Source organism: Symphalangus syndactylus, chromosome 14 (genome assembly GCF_028878055.3).
Source record: "Symphalangus syndactylus isolate Jambi chromosome 14, NHGRI_mSymSyn1-v2.1_pri, whole genome shotgun sequence".
In the NCBI taxonomy this organism is placed as follows: domain Eukaryota; kingdom Metazoa; phylum Chordata; class Mammalia; order Primates; family Hylobatidae; genus Symphalangus; species Symphalangus syndactylus.
In genome coordinates, this window is record NC_072436.2 from 11,317,382 (window position 1) to 11,337,500 (window position 20,119).

Sequence of the window (20,119 nt, forward strand, 5' to 3'; positions counted from 1 at the left end):
CTGTCGAGCAAGGCCCACCCCCTTGGCTTTGGGGTTGGCTGAGGAAAGATCTTCCGTTGACCCACTTCCGTTACTTGCTGCGGAGGACCGTGGGCAGCCAGGGTCGGTGAAGGTGAGTGGGGCTTGGGGCGTTGGATCCGATCCCTGGAGGTCTCCTCTGCTCTGCCCCCTCCAAACCTCACGCCGACCCTTGTCACGCCCCCATCAAGGACGCCGGGCCCTCGGCTTGCCCCGCTGGCAGAGTGTCCATTGTGTAGCTGCCGCTCCTCGCCCCGCGATCCCTTCCTCAGCCCTCCTTGGCGCGCGGGGTCACGGGGGCCCGGCTGTGTCCCGGGCGCCGCTGATTTAGGCGCTGCCACAAGCCGTGTCTCGTGCAGTCCGCTGCCAGCGCGGCAGACTTCAATAGTTTGGTGGGGGGACTGGGGAAACGTTACGCGGACAGTGTTAACTTGCCGAGGGACGCTCAGCTGGCTGCGGGGTTGCGCCCTTCCCCTCCCTCCGGCAGTTTCCAGGATTCGAACGTTTAGAGCGTTCAGGGCTCCTCAGGTGCAGAGTTCGGTTACTCATTCAAGAAAGATTCATTGAGCACCTCCTATGCGCATGATCTGTTCTAGGCGCTGGGGATTAAGCAATAGATTTTTAAGAATTAAAAAAAAATTCGCCGGGCGCGGTGGTTCACACCTATAATCCCAGCACCTTAGGAGGCCAAGGCGGGCGAATCGCGAGGTCAGGAGTTCGAGACCAGCCTGGCCAGCATGGTTAAACCCTGCCTCTACTAAAAATACAAAAAATAACTGGGCGTGGTGGAAGGCGCCTGCAATCCCAGCTACTCGGGAGGCAGAGGCAGGAGAATCGCTTGAACCCGGTAGGCGGAGGTTGCAGTGAGCCGAGACCACGTCGCTACACTCCAGCCCAGGCGACAATGCGAGACTCCGTCTCACACACACACACACACACACACACACACACACACTTATTTGTGACTTCTACTTTCCACTGATGTTTGGGAAGTCTGTAAGGGTGCTTGGTTCCCTGGTAACTTTAAAATCACATGCGAATTGCCTTAACACCTCCCCTCCACAACAGGAAACAAGCTGTCCTGAGAAAGAAAGGAAGGATGGGACAGGTGTTTGACAACTTTCTTGAAGATGCTGAGAAAGATTGCTTCCGCCTCCCTTGTATTCCACTCCAAGCTTATAGAGATCTTTGACTTTGCAGTCTTTTAATATCTGACCCTGATCTTACTTAAAGAGGACTATTTTCTTATTTTCTGCCTTTTTTTTTAAGTGGCTGTAGTCGTTTTCCGTATTTTTCGCACATTTTCACATGTGTCTAATACCTCTTAAAATGCAGGCCGGGCGCGGTGGCTCATGCCTGTAATTCCAGCACTTTGCAAGGCCGAGGCGGGTGGATCACCTGAGGTCAGGAGTTTCAGACCAGCCTGGCCAACATGGAGAAACCCTGTCTCTACTACAAATACAAAAATTAGCTGGGTGTGGTGGTGGGTGCCTGTAATCCCAGCTACTCCGGAGGCTGAGGCAGGAGAATCGCTTGAGCCTGGGAGGTGGAGGTTGCAGTGAGCCAAGATGATGCCACTGCACTCCAGCCTGGGGGACAGAGTGAAACTCCATCTCAAAAAAAAAAAAAAAAAAAGTGCAGAACGTGTGCTGGTGTTGCTAGGGTATAATCCGATGTGAATAAGAAGATGCAGGTGTATTACCAATCTAGTTGGAAGGGGATAGCCCTTTTAAGTTTGTAAAACTATGGAGCAGGTTGATGTGCACAATTTCATGTGATACTTTTAGCAGCCCTCTGGGACAAGCAGGACTGATAATGCCCATTTTACACATAAGTACATTTTAGCCTAGAGAGTGCTTTATTTAAGGTTGTTGAAACTTAGGTATGTGTCAGTTTCTGTCTACTGGGGAATCAGTGAATAAAAAACCTAGGTGGAAATGTCTTTATTAACTTTCATGCAACAAGAGTGTTATTTTTAGTAATATTTCCAGAGGCACATGGAGGGGATAAAGAGAGCTGGGTTTTTTTTTTTTTTAAGACAGAGTCTCACTCTGTTGTCCAGGCTGGAGTGCAATGGCACTATCTCAGCTCACTGCAACCTCCGCCACCCAGGTTCAAGTGATTGTCCTGTCTAAGCCTCCTGAGTACCTGGGACTACAGGTACATGCCATCACACCCGGCTAATTTTTGTATTTTTAGTAGAGACAGGGTTTCACCCTATTGGTCAGGCTGGTCTTGAACTCCTGACCTCAAGTGATCCACCCGCCTCAGCCTCCCAAAGTACTGGGATTACAGAAATGAGCCACTACGCCCAGCCTAGAGAGCTGGGCTTTTAAGGCTAAATAGGAGTTGGGAGAGAATTTTTTTTTTTTTTTTTTTTTTTTTTTTGAGATGGAGTCTCACTCTGTCGCCCAGGCTGGAGTGCAGTGGCGCGATCTCAGCTCACTGCAAGCTCCGCCTCCCAGGTTCACTCCATTCTCCTGCCTCAGCCTCCTGAGTAGCTGGGACTACAGGCGCCCGCCACCATGCCTGGCTAATTTTTTTGTATTTTTAGTAGAGACGGGGTTTCACCGTGGTCTCGATCTCCTGACCTCGTGATCCGCCCGCCTCGGCCTCCCAAAGTGCTGGGATTACAAGCATGAGCCACCGCGCCCGGCCAAGAGAATGTATTTGTATGCCACGTTGCACACTTTGAATTTGAAAAGCTACGCTGTCCTTTTCTTTTTGAGACGGAGTCTTGCTCTGTCGCCCAGGCTGGGATGCACTGGTGCGATCTCAGCTCACTACAACCTCTGCCTCCTGGGTTCAAGTGATTCTTGTGCCTCAGCCTCTGGAGTAGCTGGGATTACAGGCGTGGGCCACCACGGCTGGCTAATTATTGTATTTTTAATAGAGACGGGGTTTTGCCATGTTGGCCATGCTGGTTTCGAACTCCTGACCTCAGGTGATCCAACCGTCTTGGCCTCCCAAAGTGCTGGGATTACAGGCGTGAGCCACTGCGCCTGGCCGCACACCTTGAATTATCTTGAATTTGAAAAGCTACACTGTCTTTTTTCTTTTGAGTTGGAGTCTTGCTGTGTCTCCCAGACTGGAGTGCAGTGATGTGATCTCAGCTCACTGCACCTCCTGGGTTCAAGTGATTCTTGTGAAGACTTGCATGTTTCTAAGATTTAAAGGATTCTCTCTAAGAGCTCTAATTTTGTTATTTATCATTTTTCCCAACTGAAAATTCACCTCATAAAAAAGCCTTGTTTTTATTTGACTTATTTTTCAGGATCCCAAGATGGCTGGGCGAAAACTTGCTCTAAAAACCATTGACTGGGTAGCTTTTGCAGAGATCATACCCCAGAACCAAAAGGCCATTGCTAGTTCCCTGAAATCCTGGAATGAGACCCTCACCTCCAGGTCAGTATGTTTCTGAGAGGGAACCCCATACTTGCCACTGAATCTAGAAACAAAACAGTATTAAGGAATTACATATGAATTCTTGATGCCCTTATGACAACATATAAAGAAATCCTTGCATTTTCCTGATGATCCTAGGAGAGGAAAGTGTGGTGACCCCCAGGCCATAGGAAGAAGGGATAGGAAAATTACCATGTGAACTTTCTACTGCTTATGAACAATCCTAACTTTTGCCTTTCCTTGTGGGCAGGTTGGCTGCTTTACCTGAGAATCCACCAGCTATCGACTGGGCTTACTACAAGGCCAATGTGGCCAAGGCCGGCTTGGTGGATGACTTTGAGAAGAAGGTGAGACTTCACACCTCTAAAGCACTGAGCTTGTAACATGCCTGTGGGTGGGGAGCAGGAACAGGGATAATTACGTACGCAGCATGACAGCCAGATCCCTAAGGAAGCTTAGGAAAGATGCGTATGGCCAAAGGCCTTGTGGTCCATTGAACTGTAAATAGGTGCAGGAATTTAGGCTCTGTTCATTCAGCAGTACAGTGTAGCCTTAATCTGGGAGCCAGAGGGCTTTCTGATCAGCACAGGAGTTTTGACCTGCTGTTTCTGACCTGGGCCGGTTCACCCCTTCTTAGGCAACCTGGTGGTCCCCCGCTCTTGGGAGGTCACCGTATTGATGCTGAACTTGGTGAAGACACCCGATCGGCATAACACACTACAGCCCAGAACTCTTGGGCTCAAGCAATCTACCTGCCTCAGCCTCCCGAGTAGCTGGGACTACAGGCGTGTGCCACCACGCCCCAGAGGGCTTTCAAGTTAAATGTTTGCCCACCTCCTGGGTTCCTTTTAGCTTCCTTCCTGTCTCCCTTTGGAACAAACTGATGTTTTTTTCTACTCTTTTCCTGCATTTTTTCTTTTGAGATGGAGTTTTGCTCTGTCACCCAGGGTGGAGTGCAGTGGCACGATCTCAGCTTACTGCAGCCTCTGCCTCCGAAGCTCAAGCCATCCTTCTGTCTTAGCCTCCTGAGTACCTGGGACTACAGGCACATGCCACCACCACACCTGATTAATTTTCGTTTCTTTTTTTTTTTTTTTTTTTTTTTTTTTTTTTGGTAGAGACAGGTTTCTGTCATATTGCTCAGGCTGGTCTAAAACTCCTGGGCTCAGGCAGTCCACCTCTGCTTTTTTTTTTGAGTTGGAGTCTCACTCTGGCACTCAGGTTGGAGTGCAGTGGCGCCATCTCAGCTCACTGCAACCTCTTTCTCCCGGGCTCAAGCCTTCCTTCCACCTCATCCCCCCGAGTAACTGGGACCACAGCACCACCATGCCTGGCTAATTTTTTATATTTTTGGTAGAGATGGGGTTTCGCCATGTTGCCCAGACTGGTCTTGAACTCCTGAGCTCGGGTGATCCACCCTCCTTGGCCTCCCAAAGTGCTGGGAGTACAGGTATGAGCCACCATGCCCAGCCTCTGCTCTTTTTAACTGTCCCTTGTAGCTGTAATTTCTCATCCATCTATCCTCCTCTGATATTTACACAAATCTCAATATCCAGAGTTCATTTGCTTCTTCATTCAAAGATGCTTATGGAGGGCCTACTCTGTGCCAGGTAGTGTTAAGTGCTGGAGCCATAACACTAAGCAGTCTTTTTTTTTTTTGAGACGGAGTCTCGCTCTGTCACCCAGGCTGGAGTGCAATGGGGCCATCTCAGCTCACTGCAGTCTCCACCTCCCAGGTTCAAGCAGTTCTCTTGCCTTAGCCTCCCGTGTAGCTGGGACTACAGGTGCTGGCCACCTTGCACAGCTAATTTTTGTATTTTTAGTAAAGACGGGGTTTCACTGTGTTGGTCAGGCTGGTCTCGAACTCCCGACCTTAGATGATCTGCCCACCTCAGCCTCCCAAAGTGCTGGGATTACAGGCGTGAGCCACCGCGCCTGGCTAACACTAAGCAGTCTTCTAAGGAGACCATTCATTATGCAGTGCTACTTCCACCAGTCAGCTCTCTAGGGTTTCATGCAGAAGAGAATTCAGAATTTCTTTACAAGTCAAGGTGCTAAGAGGCCATTTTTTTGGTCATCATGTCCAGCTGTCCTTTTCAGATGAAGAAAATGAAGCTCATCATAATAAAGAATTGTCCAGGGTTCCCAGTTAGTGATAGGGCTGAGAAGACCCTTGAGCTCCTGTTCCCAGTCTAATCTTTCCACTCCAATACTGAGACAGCTATTGGTTTCCACTTGGGACACAGAATGTCTTTCAGTATGACCTTTAAGTATTCGTAGCTTCCAGCGCTTTGAGCTCCTGGGTGTATTGGCGATGACTCACTGTCCTTGTGTTTGTAGTTTAATGCCCTGAAGGTTCCCGTGCCAGAGGATAAATATACTGCCCAGGTGGATGCCGAAGAAAAAGAAGATGTAAGTAGTTAAGGCTCTTGCTTATTCTAAAATTCTCTTGATCTTGACAGCTCTCTATTATAGCTAAGTTAAGGTAGAGTGAATTAAATGGAAAAGAGTTAGCCATATAAAGGAATGGCTTGTCAATAAATGCAACAACATGGATGAATTTCAAAATAATTATGCTGAGTGAAAGAAGCCAACAAGAAAAAGAAGGGTATAGCATATGATTCCATCTTTGTAAGACTCTAGAAAATGTAGTTTGTCTACAGTGGCTGCCTGAGGATGGTTGAGAGGGGACTGTTGGTTTCACAGGTGGATACAAATATCAAAACTTATCAAATGGTGTTCTTTAAATATGTGCATTTTATCATATTTCAGATATACCTCAACAAAGCTGTTAAAAACAAGGAGTTGGATTTAGAAAAATTATCCAAGTAGTATTCAAATACCTAATGATTTGCTTGAAAGCACTGAAGGCCAAACTTGGAACTCAGTGGCTCCACCAAAGAGAAGTCTGGCTAGGTGCTCAGGTGGCGTGTCCTGACCATTCAGTGGCTGAGCCCTGTGAAAACAGGCATTCTGTAGGTCTTCCAGATGAGGAACTTGCAGAAGCAGCCGGATGCTGCCATCCTAAGCTGGTTTTCCATATGGGCTTCTCTGTGAGTGTTAGGAAAAGCTGTGGTTTGCCTCTCAGAGTGAGCGCCCCCAAGTGGTCAGGGTAACCACGGTTTCTCCATAGAGCAATAGGACAGCAGGAGTAGGCTGAGACGACTCCTACCTTAGCAGCTGCTGGGGTAGAATGCAGCCTGGTTTCAGAACTGAATTTCTCTTTCTTCTTAAAGGTGAAATCTTGTGCCGAGTGGGTGTCTCTCTCAAAGGCCAGGATTGTAGAACATGAGAAAGAGGTAAGGATGATGGGTAGCCGTTGCCTATAATATCGTTTTTCTCTTTCATGGCCACACATCTTTCACTTGGTGGCAGGAACCTGCCTTGGATATTCTGCTTTCCGTCTCTGTTTACATTAACTAAACACATTCCCGCTCTTTCCAGATGGAGAAGATGAAGAACTTAATTCCATTTGATCAGATGACCATTGAGGACTTGAATGAAGCTTTCCCAGAAACCAAATTAGACAAGAAAAAGTATCCCTATTGGCCTCACCAACCAATTGAGAATTTATAAAATTGAGTCCAGGAGGAAGCTCTGGCCCTTGTATTACACATTCTGGACATTAAAAATAATAATTATACAGTTCTCGGTGTGTCTTCTTCTCTGTGGTTGAGATAATTAAGCCTGTCTTCTGAGGTGGCCTCACTGGCAGTGGGCTTTTTGTTTAAATGGAAAGGTGAGCCTAGAGAGGTTCGTTGGGCTGGTTGTCTGACAGGCTATGTAGGCGCCACTTGCTGAGGCCCCAGGATTGCTGAAATGGCAACAAATAACACTAGGGGCTATGGCAGTGTATTTCACTGTGATGTGGTAAAGCATTGTTACCTGCTGATTCTCTTCAACTTCCTCTTTGGTTTCAAACCCCTGGTTCCAAGGGAGTGCTGCTTGTCCATTAGTAAGTCACAAGAACAGCTGGTCCAAATGGCTAGGTGTAACAGCAGGGATTTACTTTTCTGTGCTTCAGATTTTGAGCACAAAAGTGGTATTAGAAAAGGAAACTTTGGGCTGGGCATGGTGGCTCATGCCTGTAATCCTAGCATTTCGGGAGGCCCAGGCGGGTGGATCACCTGAGGTCAGGAGTTTGAGAGCAGCCTGGCCAAGATGGTGAAACCCCATCTCTACTAAAAATACAAAAATTAGCTGGGCGTGGTGTGGGGGGGCACCTGTAATCCCAGCTACTTGGGAGGCTGAGGCATCTTGGCCTCAGCTTGAGGCTTGATTGAACCTGGAAGGCAGAGGTTGCAGTGAGCCGAGATCGTGCCATTGCACTCCAGCCTGAGTGACAGAGTGAGACTTTGCCTCTAAAAAAAAGGGGAAACTTATGTTGCAAAGTTAACTTACAGCTTTTTGCATTTGAACATGGAAAATTATTTTATTATTATTTTTTAAGACAGAGTCTCACTCTGTCGCCCAGGCTGGAGTGCAGTGGCACACTCTCAGCTCACTGCAACCTCCATCTCATGGGTTCACGCCATTCTCCTGCCTTAGCCTCCTGAGTAGCTCGGACTACAGGTGCCCGCCATCACGCCCGGCTAATTATTTTTATTTTTAGTAGAGACAGGGTTTCACCATGTTAGCCAGGATGGTCTTGATCTCCTGACCTCGTGATCTGCCCGCCTGGGCCTCCCAAAGTACTGGGATTACAGGCATGGGCCACCGCGTCCGGCCTGAACATGGAGGATTATTTTAACTTAATTAAGTTTTTAAATCCCCACTATTTATTATGGTTAGCAGACCTGAGCAACGTCAGGAAATAGAGATGGTTTAAAGCAAGGTAGTAGATCATAGAGGAATGCAAGTATTTAAAAAAAAAAAAAGTATGGTGGTAGAAAGAATTGTCCTTAAGGTCAGAGGACCTGTTATGCCTACAACCTAATTGCTGATTTTAGATTAATTGTTTACTGGCTTGAGACTTTAATTTTCTCATTTACAAATATCAGGATTGTAATGAGAATTAAATGAGATAACCTGGGAAGTTTCTAGGTCAGAAAGTAAGCAAAGACTGACTTGATGTGGCTTAAATCCTGTAGGAAAAGTCTACATGGTGTACGCAGGGGAGATGTGACATTTCTGCCATTTCTTTTTGTTTTTTTCTTCCTCTGAGACGGAATCTTGCTCTGTCGCCCAGGCTGGAGTGCAGTGGCACGATTTCTGCTCATTGCAACCTTTGCCTCCCGGGTTCACACCATTCTCCTGCCTCAGCCTCCCGAGTAGCTGGGACTACAGGCGCCCGCCACCACGCCCGGCTAATTTTTTGTATTTTTAGTAGAGACGGGGTTTCATCGTGTTAGCCAGGATGGTCTCGATCTCCTGACCTCGTTGATCTGCTCGCCTCGGCCTCCTAAAGTGCTGGGGTTACAGGCGTGAGCCACCGCGCCCGGCCCATTTCTGCAGGCGGAGTATATTGGAGAAGAGCAACAATGCCTGACAACCCTCGAGAAATCAGTGTAGTCTTAAAGAACGTAAGCCAAGGAGAGCCTGGGTGCGTGGCTCCTGATTGGTAGGAGTAAGGCCGGGTTGAAGATGGAAGGCAGCGGAGGGGCGGAGCCTACTCCCCCCAAAACTGCCTGAGTCAACAATAAGACTGGGCAGAGATGAGGAGCGGTAGCTGTGCAAGGCCTTTAATGTGCATAACAGAGGTACTACACCCTTCCCCTGCGAGACTGCAGAGTCACTGAACTGGCACTCAGCCATCCCGCTGAGGATCTGAGGATGCAGACGACAGCCAAGTGAAAGCGCAGGGATTTGAGAAAAAATGCAGTTTACTTGGAGCATACTTAGAGCTCGCGCTGTTCAATGAGAGCACCGCTGAGCCCCGTGAAGGTGTTGGGATGTGAAGGGGGCATCCCCAGCATTAGGGGAAGCCCTGTGGGAGATTCCCTGTGCTAAATAACAGTGAACAAACAACTGGGAACAGGCTCAGCTAAAGGCACGTGGGTGGGAAGGGGGTACTTTTATTTTTTATGCCCTCTCGGGATTGTTCAGCATTTTTGCGTTGTACATGCATTAATTTTACATTAAAAAGGTAATTGGGCAGGGCGCAGTGGCTCACGCCTGTAATCCCAACACTTTGGGAGGCCGAGGCGGGCAGATCACCTGAGGTCGGGAGTTCGAGACCAGCCTGACCAACATGGAGAAACCCTGTCTCTACTAAAAATACAAAATTAGCCGGGGTGGTGGCGCATGCCTGTAATCCCAGCTACTCAGGAGGCTGAGGCGGGAGAATCGCTTGAACCCGGGAGGCAGAGGTTGTGGTCAGCCGAGATCGCGCCATTGCACTCCAGCCTGGGCAACAAGAGCAAAACTCCGTTTCAAAAAAAAATAATAATAATTATTGGCTGGGCGCGGTGGCTTACGCTTGTAATCCCAGAACACTGGGAAGCCGAGGCGGGCAGATCATCCGAGGTCAGGAGTTTGAGACCAGCCTGGCCAACGGCGAAATCCCGTCTCTACTCAAAATACTAAAATTAGCCGGGTATGGTGGTGGGTGCCTGTAATCCCAGCTACTCGGGAGGCTGAGGCAAGAGAATGGCTTGAACCCACGAGTCGGAGGTTGCAGTGAGCCAAGATCGCACCATTGCACTCCAGCCTGGGTGAAAGAGCGAGACTCCGCCTCAAAAAAAAAAAGTAGTAGTAGTAAAAATAGGATTACGCTTTGCAAATCACCAGGGAGGGGAAAAGTATATTCTATATAGCAAAAGTTATAGAATTAAAACCAATAGCATAATTACAGAATCAAACATAATTATGACGAATACGAATCAGTAAAGACCTCCTGTTAGGCAAAATTCAAACTGAGTCAACCCCATATCTAAGTACAAGCTGTCTGTCTTTGGCTAGGTTGGCTGTATCGAGATTACTCTAAAAGCTGGCATCAAAGGAAAAAAATTAAGTATCCTGCCTTTCTTTTTTTCCTTTTTCCTTTTTTTTTTTTTTTTTTTTAGGTGGAGTTTCCCTCTTTGTTGCCCAGGCTGGAGTGCAATGGCGTGATCTTGGCTCATTGCAACCTCCACCTCCTGGGTTCAAGCAATTTTCCTGCCTCAGCCTCCCAAGTAGCTGGGATTACGAGCATGCGCCACCACGCCCAGCTAATTTTTGTATTTTTAGTAGAGATGGGGTTTCACCATGTTGGTCAGGCTGGTCACGAACTCCTGACTTCAGGTGATCTGCCCGGCTGGGCCTCCCAAAGTGCTGGGATTACAGGCGTGAGCCACCGCAGCCAGCCCATCCTGCCTTTCTTAAACAAGTATTTTAGGATAAACAAATAGCTCAAATTTACAAGTGAAAATTCTTTTTTTTTTTTTTTTTTTTTTTGAGACGGAGTCTTGCTCTGTCGCCCAGGATGGAGTGCAGTGGCGTGATCTTGGCTCACTGCAAGCTCTGCCTCCCGGGTTCACGCCATTCTTCTGCCTCAGCCTCCTGAGTAGCTGGAACTACAGGTGCCTGCCACCACGCCCTGCTAATTTTTTTGTATTTTTAGTAGAGATGGGGTTTCACCGTGTTAGCCAGGATGGTCTCGATCTCCTGACCTCATGATCTGCCCACCTTGGAATCCCAAAGTGCTGGAATTACAGGCGTGAGCCACCACGCCCGGCCGTGAAAATTCTTTACAAAGTATTTCAGCTAACGTGAAAAGAATAGTTTACATTAGAAAAATCACTATTGTGTAATCCCTAATGAAATTGTTTATTCAGGCAAAGACGATCAGTGGCTGAAACCATTATATGAAAGGTGGATGGGAACTTGACCATGAATCAGGCTTTTGCCTCCTAGAGCCATAAAGATAGGGCTGACCAGGCACAGTGGCTCATGCCTATAATCCCAGTACTTTGGGAGGCTGAGGTGAGGGGATTGCTTGAGACCAGTCTAGGCAAATAGTGATATTCCGTCGCTACAAAAAAATACAGAAATTAGCCGGATGTGGTGCATGCCTGTGATGCCAAATGCTTTGGAGACTGAGGTGGGAGGATCACTGGAGCCCAGGAAGTCGAGGCTGCAGTGAGCCATGGTTGTGCCACTGCACTGCAGCCTGGGTGACAGAGACAAAAGGGATTCATGGAATAAGTCAGGCAAAATTTTGATAATTGATGTATCTAGGTAATGGGTATGGGAGAGTTCATTTACTGTTCTACTTTTGTGTGTGTTTGAAGTTTTTCATAATAAAAACAATTTTTAAAGCGTGGACAGAAATGTGACGTTATAATCGCACTATCTAGCAAAGTAGAATTTGAGACAACATGAAATGGGTCAAATGTAATTAAAAAAAAAATTGAGAAAAGGTCTCCCTCTGTCGACAAGGCTGGGGTGCAGTGGCATGATCTCGCCTCACTGCAACCTCCACCTTCTGGGCTCAAAAGATCCACCTCAGCCTCCCAAGTAGCTGAGACTACAGGCACCTGCCACCATGCCCGGCTAATTTTTTTTTTTTTTTTGAGACGGAGTTTTGCTCTTGTTGCCCAGGCTGGAGTGCAATGGCACAGTCTCAGCTCACCACAGCCTCCGCCACCTGGGTGCAAGTGATTCTCCTGCCTCAGCCTCCCAAGTAGCTAGGATTACAGGCATGTGCCACCATGCCCGGCTAATTTTGTATTTTTAGTAGGGACGGGGGTTTCTCCCTGTTGGTCAGGCTGGTCTTGAACTCCCGACCTCAGGTGATCTGCCCGCCTCGGCCTCCCAAAGTGCTGGGATGACAGGCGTGAGCCACTGCGCCTGGCCGCACAGCTAATTTTTGTATATTTTGTAAAGACGCGTTTTCACCATGTTGCCCATGCTGGTCTTGAACTCCTGAGCTCAAGAGATCCGCCCACCTCAGCCTCCCAAGGTGCTTTATTCTTTTTTTTTTAGATGGAGTTTTGCTCTTGTTGCTTAGTCTGGAGTGCAATGGCTCAATCTTGGCTCAATGCAACCTCCACCTCCGGGGTTCAAGTGATTCTCCTGCCTCAGCCTCCCGAGTAGCTGGGATTACAGGCATGCACCACCACGCCCGGCTAATTTTTGTATTTTTTAGTAGAGATGGGGTTTCACCAAGTTGGTCAGGCTGTCCTCAAACTCCCGACCTCAAGTGATCTGCCTACCTCCTCGGCCTCCCAAAGTGCTGGGATTACAGGCGTGAGCCACCGCATTTATTCTTAAATAATAAAGGGAACAATCCACATGAAAGATTTGAAAAAAAAAGCATTAAAATGTATAAATGCTGGGTGTGGTGGCTCATGCCTGTACTCCTAGCACTTTGGGGGGCTGAGGCAGGTGGATCACCTGAGGTCAGGAGTTCAAGACCGGCCTGGCCAACATGGGGAAACCCCATCTCTACTAAAAATACAAAAATTAGCCAGGAGTGGTGGCAGGTGCCTGTAATCCCAGCTACCCAGGAGGCTGAGGCAGGAGAATCGCTTGAACCCGGGAGGTGGAGGTTGCAGTGAGCCAAGATCGTGCCACTGCACGGGAGCCTAGGTGACAGAGCGAGACTCTGTCCCAAAAAATAAATAAATATAAATAAATAAAATGTATAAAGCCAAAAAACATGTTAAAAAGAAATTGCTAGAAACATAACAGTTGTAACGATTTTAGCATACCCTTCAGTCTTTGACATACTTGCAAAACAAATGAGAGACTATAGCAGATTGTCATAAAAAGGTTAATTCAATAGCTTACATACTAAACTCTATATCATACAAACTGTGGGAGTTGATAAAAGTAGACTATGAAGAAAGCTTCAAAAAGAAAAAAAAAAGCTTCAGGCTGGGCGCCATGGCTCGTGCCTATAATTCCAGCACTTTGGGAGGCTGAGGTAGGCGGATCACCTGAGGTCAGGAGTTCAAGACCAGGCTGGTCAACAAGACAAAACTCTGTCTCTGGCCGGGCGCGGTGGCTCACGCTTGTAATCCCAGCACTTTGGGAGGCCGAGGCGGGCGGATCACGAGGTCAGGAGATCGAGACCACGGTGAAACCCCGTCTCTACTAAAAATACAAAAAAATTAGCCGGGCGTGGTGGCGGGCGCCTGTAGTCCCAGCTACTCGGAGAGGCTGAGGCAGGAGAATGGCGTGAACCCGGGAGGCGGAGCTTGCAGTGAGCCGAGATTGCGCCACTGCACTCCAGCCTGGGCGGGTGACAGAGCGAGACTCCGTCTCAAAAAAAAACAAAAAAAAAAACAACAAAACTCTGTCTCTACAAAAAATACAAAAATTAGCCCGGTGTGGTGGCAGGCACCTGTAATTCCAGCTAGTTGGGAGGCTGAGGCAGGAGAATTGGTTGAACCTGGGAGCCAGAGGTTGCAGCGAACAGAAATTGAGCGACTGCACTCCAGCCTAGGCAACAGAGTGAGAGTGTCTCAAACAAAAAAAAAAAGAAAGCTTCAAAAAAAAAAAATATATATATATATATATAGGCCACATTGACTGATTCCAATGCAAATATTATGTAAAACCAATAATAGCCTAAGTATAAACAGCACTAACATGAAACAATACAAAAATTGAGTCTCTCGGAAGTTGAAATTCTCTCTCCTAAGTCATGGATCAATGAGAAATCAAGTGTGTAATTACAGAATGCTTGGAAAATTAAAATATGAACTTTTAATATCAAAACCATAAGCAAATTCATGGCATTAAATTATGTCATTAAAATAAAAACATGATATAATATTTTTGTTTTTTGTTTTGAGACAGGGTCTCACTCTGTCACCCAGGCTGGATTGCAGTGGCATGATCATGGCTCACTGCAGCCTCGAACTCCTGGGCTCAGGTGATCCTCCTGCCTCTGCCTCCCAAATGCTGGTATTATGGACGGGCGCCACTGTACCCGGCACACAATACATTTTGATTATAGAAAAATCAGAAGACATTGATAAAAAACTTAAGAAAATAAATACTAAAAAAATAAGTTGAGGGACAAATTAATACTGTCATATACTAAGCATCATAAAAAGCTAGAAATAATTAGATCTCTGGAAAAACTAAACACTCAGAAATGGTCCCTAGCATATATGTATTAACTAAATGCATGTATTTATTATCTAATCCAAGTACTATTTTCAATCATTGGGGAAAGGAAGTGTTCTAAGTGTTTAAATATTTGCAAACCAATAAAAACATCTTTACAGTAAAATCAAAATAAATTCCAGTTATAGATTTACGTTTTAAAAAACTCACAATTGAGGGCCGGGCGCGGTGGCTCATGCTTGCAATCCCAGCACTTTGGGAGGCCGAGGCGGGCGGATCACGAGGTCAGGAGATCGAGACCACGGTGAAACCCCGTCTCTACTAAAAATACAAAAAAATTAGCCGGGCGTGGTGGCGGGCGCCTGTAGTCCCAGCTACTCGGAGAGGCTGAGGCAGGAGAATGGCGTGAACCCGGGAGGCGGAGCTTGCAGTGAGCCGAGATTGCACCACAGCACTCCAGCCTGGGCGACAGAGCCAGACTCCGTCTCAAAATAAATAAATAAATAAATAAATAAATAAATAAATAAACAAACAAACAAACAAAACCCCTCACAATTGGTTTGGCATAGTGACTCACACCTATAATCCCAGCACTTGGGGAGGGTGAGGCAGGAAGATTGCTTGAGCCCAGGAGTTTGAGACCAGCCCGGACAACATAGGGAGACCCTGTTTCTACCAAAAAAAAAATTTAGCTGGGCATGGTGGTGTGCACCTGTGGTCTCAGCTACGTGTAAGGCTGAAGTAGGAGGATCTCTCGAGCCCAGGACGTCGATGCTGCAGTGAGCCATGATTGCGCCACTGCACACCAGCCTGGGCGGCAAAGCAAGACCCCAAAAACAAAATGAAACCAACCAACCAAACAAACAAAACCTCACAATAAATATTTATATAATCTTTAGGTTGAAGGGTTTCTTTTTTTTTTTTTTGAGATGGAGTCGCGCTCTGTCACCCAGGCTGGAGTGCAGTGGCGCGATCTCGGCTCACTGCAAGCTCCGCCTCCCGGGTTCACGCCATTCTCCTGCCCCAGCCTCCACTACAGGCGCCCGCCACCACGCCCGGCTAATTTTTTGTATTTTTAGTAGAGACGGGGTTTCACCGTGTTAGCCAGGATGGTCTCAGTCTCCTGACCTCGTGATCCGTCCGCCTGTGGGATTACAGGCGTGGGCCACCGCGTCCGGCCAGGTTGAAGGGTTTTTCTAATCACAACACCAAAGCAGAAACTAGAAACTAGGGTGAAGAAATGGGTAGATTTTGGGGAAACAAACCAGGTACTTGGGGACCCTGCAGACATCTTTGACTTAGGGGCAACCAGCTCTAAACCCCTCTCCTTCCCTGTCTGGGGATGTGGCACCACCATCCTTCCGGAATCCTAGGAAACCATCTCAGGCTCCTCCTAGGCGCTTCCATCCTGCGTCCCTCAAGCACCACCTCCCAGAGTCCATTTCCTAAGAATCTCCTGTTTTACTTTCCTCCTCTGGGTGTCACTGCTGTCACCTGTGTTCAGGCCTTGGTAATTTCCTCCTTAAGCCATCACGCCTCACCCTACGTGGCCTCATTGCCTGTATTCTCACTCACCTCCAATCCATTCTTCATATTGCCGCCAAGGGGAGCTTTTTCAAAAGCAAATACGTGCATTTGACTCCTCTGGGTAAAACCCTCCCCTGGCTTCCCACAAGATCAAATACAGTCTTTTACCCTGGGAGGCAAGGCTCTCAGGCCCTCTTATGGACCATTCTCCTCCTTCCATTATAACCTCAGCAAATTGCTAACTGTACCTCCCACTCCACCCTTCCCATCAGGCATTTGCAATTCCTGCTCACACCAGAGGATTAGAAAGATCTAGAGGCTTCTAGAACATTCTTTGTTGAGTGCTGGCACTGTACCTTAGTCACACATTCCCCAGGGACTAACACTGTACTTGACACTTAGAATAATTTTAATATGAACTTATTATGAATAAAAGAGAAGAGGCCGGCCATGGTGGTTCACATCTGTAATCCCAGCATTTTGGGAGGCCCATGTGGGCTGATGGCTGGAGCTCAGGAGTTCAAAACCAGGCTGGTCAACATGGTGAAACCCCATCTCTACTAAAAATACAAAAATTAGCGGAGTGTGGTGGTAGGCACCTGTAATCCCAGCTATGTGGGAGGCTGAGGCACGAGAATTGCTTGAACCTGGGAGGTGGAGGTTTCAGTGAGCTGAGCTCTTGCCACTGTGCTCCAGCCTGGGCGATGAAGTGAGAGTCTGTCTCAAAGAAAAGAAAGAACTGTAAGATGAAATGTGAGCCTTTAGGGGCACATTTAGCTAGGAGAATATCACACATAAATCTTGAATACCCAGGCAAATTAGTATATTAATAAATGCTGATGATCGTGACTTTAATACCACATTCTAGGCATTGTTCTAATCACTGCAGAGATATTAGTTTATTAACTCCTCACCCTAGGAGGTAGGCAGTGTATTAGCCTCCGAAGATGTCTTCCGAAGGTGACAGGATTGTCAGTGATGCTTTTGCTGTTTTCTGCCCAGAAGCCTCTTCTTTTTATATGATTTTTTGTTTGTTTGTTTTTGAGACGGAGTCTCGCTCTGTTGCCCAGTCTGGAGTGTAGTGTCGTGATCTCGGCTCACTGCAAGCTCCGCCTCCCAGGTTCACGCCATTCTCCTGCCTCCGTCTCCTGAGTAGCTGGGACTACAGGCACCCGCCACCACGCCTGGCTAATTTTTCTGTATTTTTAGTACAGATGGGGTTTCACCGTGTTAGCCAGGATGATCTCGATCTCCTGACCTCGTGATCCACCCGCCTCGGCCTCCCAAAGTGCTGGGATTACAGGTGTGAGCCACCGTGCCCGGCCTTTATATGATCTTTTTACGTGGTTGGCCCCTTCCCATAATTTAGGGCTGGACCAAATGCCCCTCCTCAAATGTTCCTCTCTCACTACTCAATAGTTTCCCATCACCCTCTTTCCTTTGAAATCATCTTGTTTATTAGTTTGTTCACTGTCCTTCTCTCTCACTACAGTGTAAGTCCCATAGAGGCAGGGCCTGGAGGGTGGTTTGTGGGGAACCGAAGCTTGAAGCCCAGAAAAGCAGCGATGGCTCTAGTGTCCAGGCTAGAGACACGCTGCTACCACCACATGCCAGGGCTTGGAAGCCAGAGCAAGCTTAAAAGTAGTGTCCATTCAACTTGGTGACTGGTCTTGGGTCGAGAGAACAGGAGGAATTCCGGATGGCCCTGGAGAAGGGAGAAGAGGAGTTTGTTCTTCTGGTTTGTTTGGTTTGTTGTTACTTTTACAAAAGAACAAGATCATATTTTTAAGTTAAAAAAATTTTTTGAGCCAAGGACTTCCAAGAATCTGATGAGGCCAGGTATAGTGGCTCATGCCTGTAATCCCAGAACTTTGGGAGACCAAGTTGGGAGGATTGCTTGAGCCCAGAAGTTCAAGAAGAGCCTGGGCAAAAAAGCAAGACCTTGTCTCTAAAACAAACAAACAAACAAACAAACAAACAAACAAACAAGCAAACAAGCAAAACCAGTGTGCAGTGGTATGTGCCTTTAGTCCCAGCTACTTGGGATTGGGAGGGAGCTGAGGCAGGAGAATTCTTTGAGCTCAGGAGTTCAAGGCTGCAGTGAGCTATGATTGCACCATGGCAATGCAGCCTGGGTGACAGAGTGAGACCCTGTCTAAAAAAAAAAAAAAAAAAAGGCCGGGCGCGGTGGCTCACGCCTGTAATCCCAGCACTTTGGGAGGCTGAGGCGGGCGGATCACCTGAGGTCGGGAATTCGAGACTAGCCTGACCAACACGGAGAAAACCTGTCTCTACTAAAAATACAAAATTAGCCAGGCATGGTGGCGCATGCCTGTAATCCCAGCTACTCGGAAGGCTGAGGCAGGAGAATTGCTTGAACTCAGGAGGCAGAGGTTGTGGTGAGTTGAGATCGTGCCATTGCACTCCGGCCTGAGCGACAGATCAACTCTTGTCTCAAACGAAAACAAAACACAGCACAGCCTGGGCAACAAGACTCCGTCTCAAAAAACAAACAAACAAAACCCCAAAATCCCTGGCCAGAATACCGAATAGCATACTTAGAAAAACACACATGGCTGTGGGCGGTGGCTCACGCCTATAATCCAAACACTTTGGGAGGCAGAGGCAGGTGGATCACTTGAGGTCAGCAGTTCTAAAGCAGCCTGACCAACATGGTGAAACCCCGAGCAGGCACCTGTGGTCCCAGCTATTCAGGAGGCTGAGGCAGGAGAATCGCTTGAACCCAGGAGGCGGAGGCTGCAGTGAGGCAAGATAGCGCCACTGCACTCCGGCCTGAGCGACAGAGCAAGACTCTTGTCTCAAACGAAAGCAAAACACAGCACTTTACTAAAAGAAAATAAATGCATACAGAGGAAATTGAGAACATCGTTAAGTGTACACCGCTCTGATGTTTCACAAGCGGAACAGACTTGTTCCCATGGGAAACAGAAACTCGCAGCTTCCGAAAGCGCTTCTGAAGCTTCACCTACCCCAGAGTAGCACTATTTTGACTTCTTCGTTTTGCCTACTCCCCCCGACTCCTTCCTCTCATCCATCAGCCCCCTTCCTCCCTCTCAGGGTTGTTGTGAGGGTTATGAGTAAAATGGAGGCTTTTTTTTTTTTTTTTTTGGCAAACTCTGAATGCCGGATGTCGTCCCCTTTGACTCTCCCCCCTTCCCCGGCTCCTCTGCCGATGACCCCAGCGTGTCTGGGAGGCACCACCAGGCTTCCTGCCCTCTGGCTTTATGCCGAGCCTCAGCAGCCGGAGCGGAGGGAAGGAGGAAGCTGAAGGCGGGTATTTATTCCCTTGGCTCCCTCCCTGCGATATCAAGGTCACCATGGTCTCTCTGCATCTCTGGACCCGACATCTTGGCTCCTGGGGGCGACTCTCCAAACCCGATTCCAGGTTCCAGGAGCTGCTGCCTTTTGTAGCCCTTCAGGCCTGGTGATGAGAACAGCTCGTCACTAATGCCCATCCTGGCGTCCTCACGTTTCCTTACACTTGCCCTTGCTAAACTGGCGTCTTTTAAACGCTCCTCGGATTACCCAGTGGGAGTGCGCCATCTTCTTCCTTCCGGGACTCTGACTGGTAAAAAAAAAATTAGCGGCCGGGCACGGTGGCTCACGCCTGTAATCCTAGCACTTTTGGGAGGCCGAGGCGGGCGGATCACGAGGTCAGGAGATCGAGATCATCCTGGCTAACACGGTGAAACACCATCTCTACTAAAAATACAAAAAATTAGCCGGGCGAGGTGGCGGGCGCCTGTAGTCCCAGCTACGCGAGAGGCTGAGGCAGGAGAATGGAGTGAACCTGGGAGGCGGAGCCTGTAGTGAGCCGAGGTCGCGCCACTGCACTCCAACCTGGCCGACAGCGAGACTCCGTCTCAAAAAAAAAAAAAAAAAAAAAAAAAAAAAAAATTAGCATTGGCCGGGCGCGGTGGCTCATGCCCGTAATCCCAGCACTTTGGGAGGCCGAGGTGAGCGGATCACTAGGTCAGGAAATCGAGACCATCCTGGCTAACACGGTGAAACCCCGTCTATACTAAAAATACAAAAAATTAGCCGGTGTGGTGGCGGGCGCCTGTGGTCCCAGCTTGTTTGTTGTTAAACAGCAGACAAAACTCCAGTCCCTGGCCGGGCCCAATGGCTCACGCCTGTAATCTCAACACTT

At 48.0% G+C, this 20,119-nt stretch overlaps 1 protein-coding gene and 1 long non-coding RNA gene across 4 annotated transcripts in view; one reads left to right on the forward strand and one right to left on the reverse strand.

The window, feature by feature from the left end:
* The first annotated feature begins 8 nt into the window (after positions 1-8).
* Positions 9-7,071, forward strand: ATP5PD (ATP synthase peripheral stalk subunit d). Of its 2 annotated transcripts, XM_055241188.2 has the most exons (6): positions 9-112; positions 3,293-3,423; positions 3,674-3,770; positions 5,764-5,835; positions 6,660-6,722; positions 6,868-7,071. In XM_055241188.2, the coding sequence occupies exons 2-6, from the start codon at positions 3,302-3,304 to the stop codon at positions 6,997-6,999; spliced, it is 486 nt and encodes a 161-aa protein (XP_055097163.1). In that variant the 5' UTR covers positions 9-112; positions 3,293-3,301; the 3' UTR covers positions 7,000-7,071. The 2 variants fall into 2 exon arrangements, with proteins under 2 accessions (XP_055097163.1, XP_055097164.1); XM_055241189.2 differs by lacking the exon at positions 5,764-5,835.
* A 9,265-nt stretch (positions 7,072-16,336) lies between these two features.
* Positions 16,337-20,119, reverse strand: part of LOC129461810 (uncharacterized) — a 5,675-nt gene continuing 1,892 nt past the window's right edge. The window contains exons 3-4 of one of the 2 annotated variants that reach the window (XR_010115386.1): positions 16,863-17,653; positions 16,337-16,665 (exon numbers count right to left, since the gene is read on the reverse strand). This is a non-coding gene — a long non-coding RNA (uncharacterized lncRNA). Of the gene's footprint in view, positions 17,654-20,119 lie in introns of both variants that reach the window. The other variant, XR_008650693.2, reaches the window with a different exon arrangement.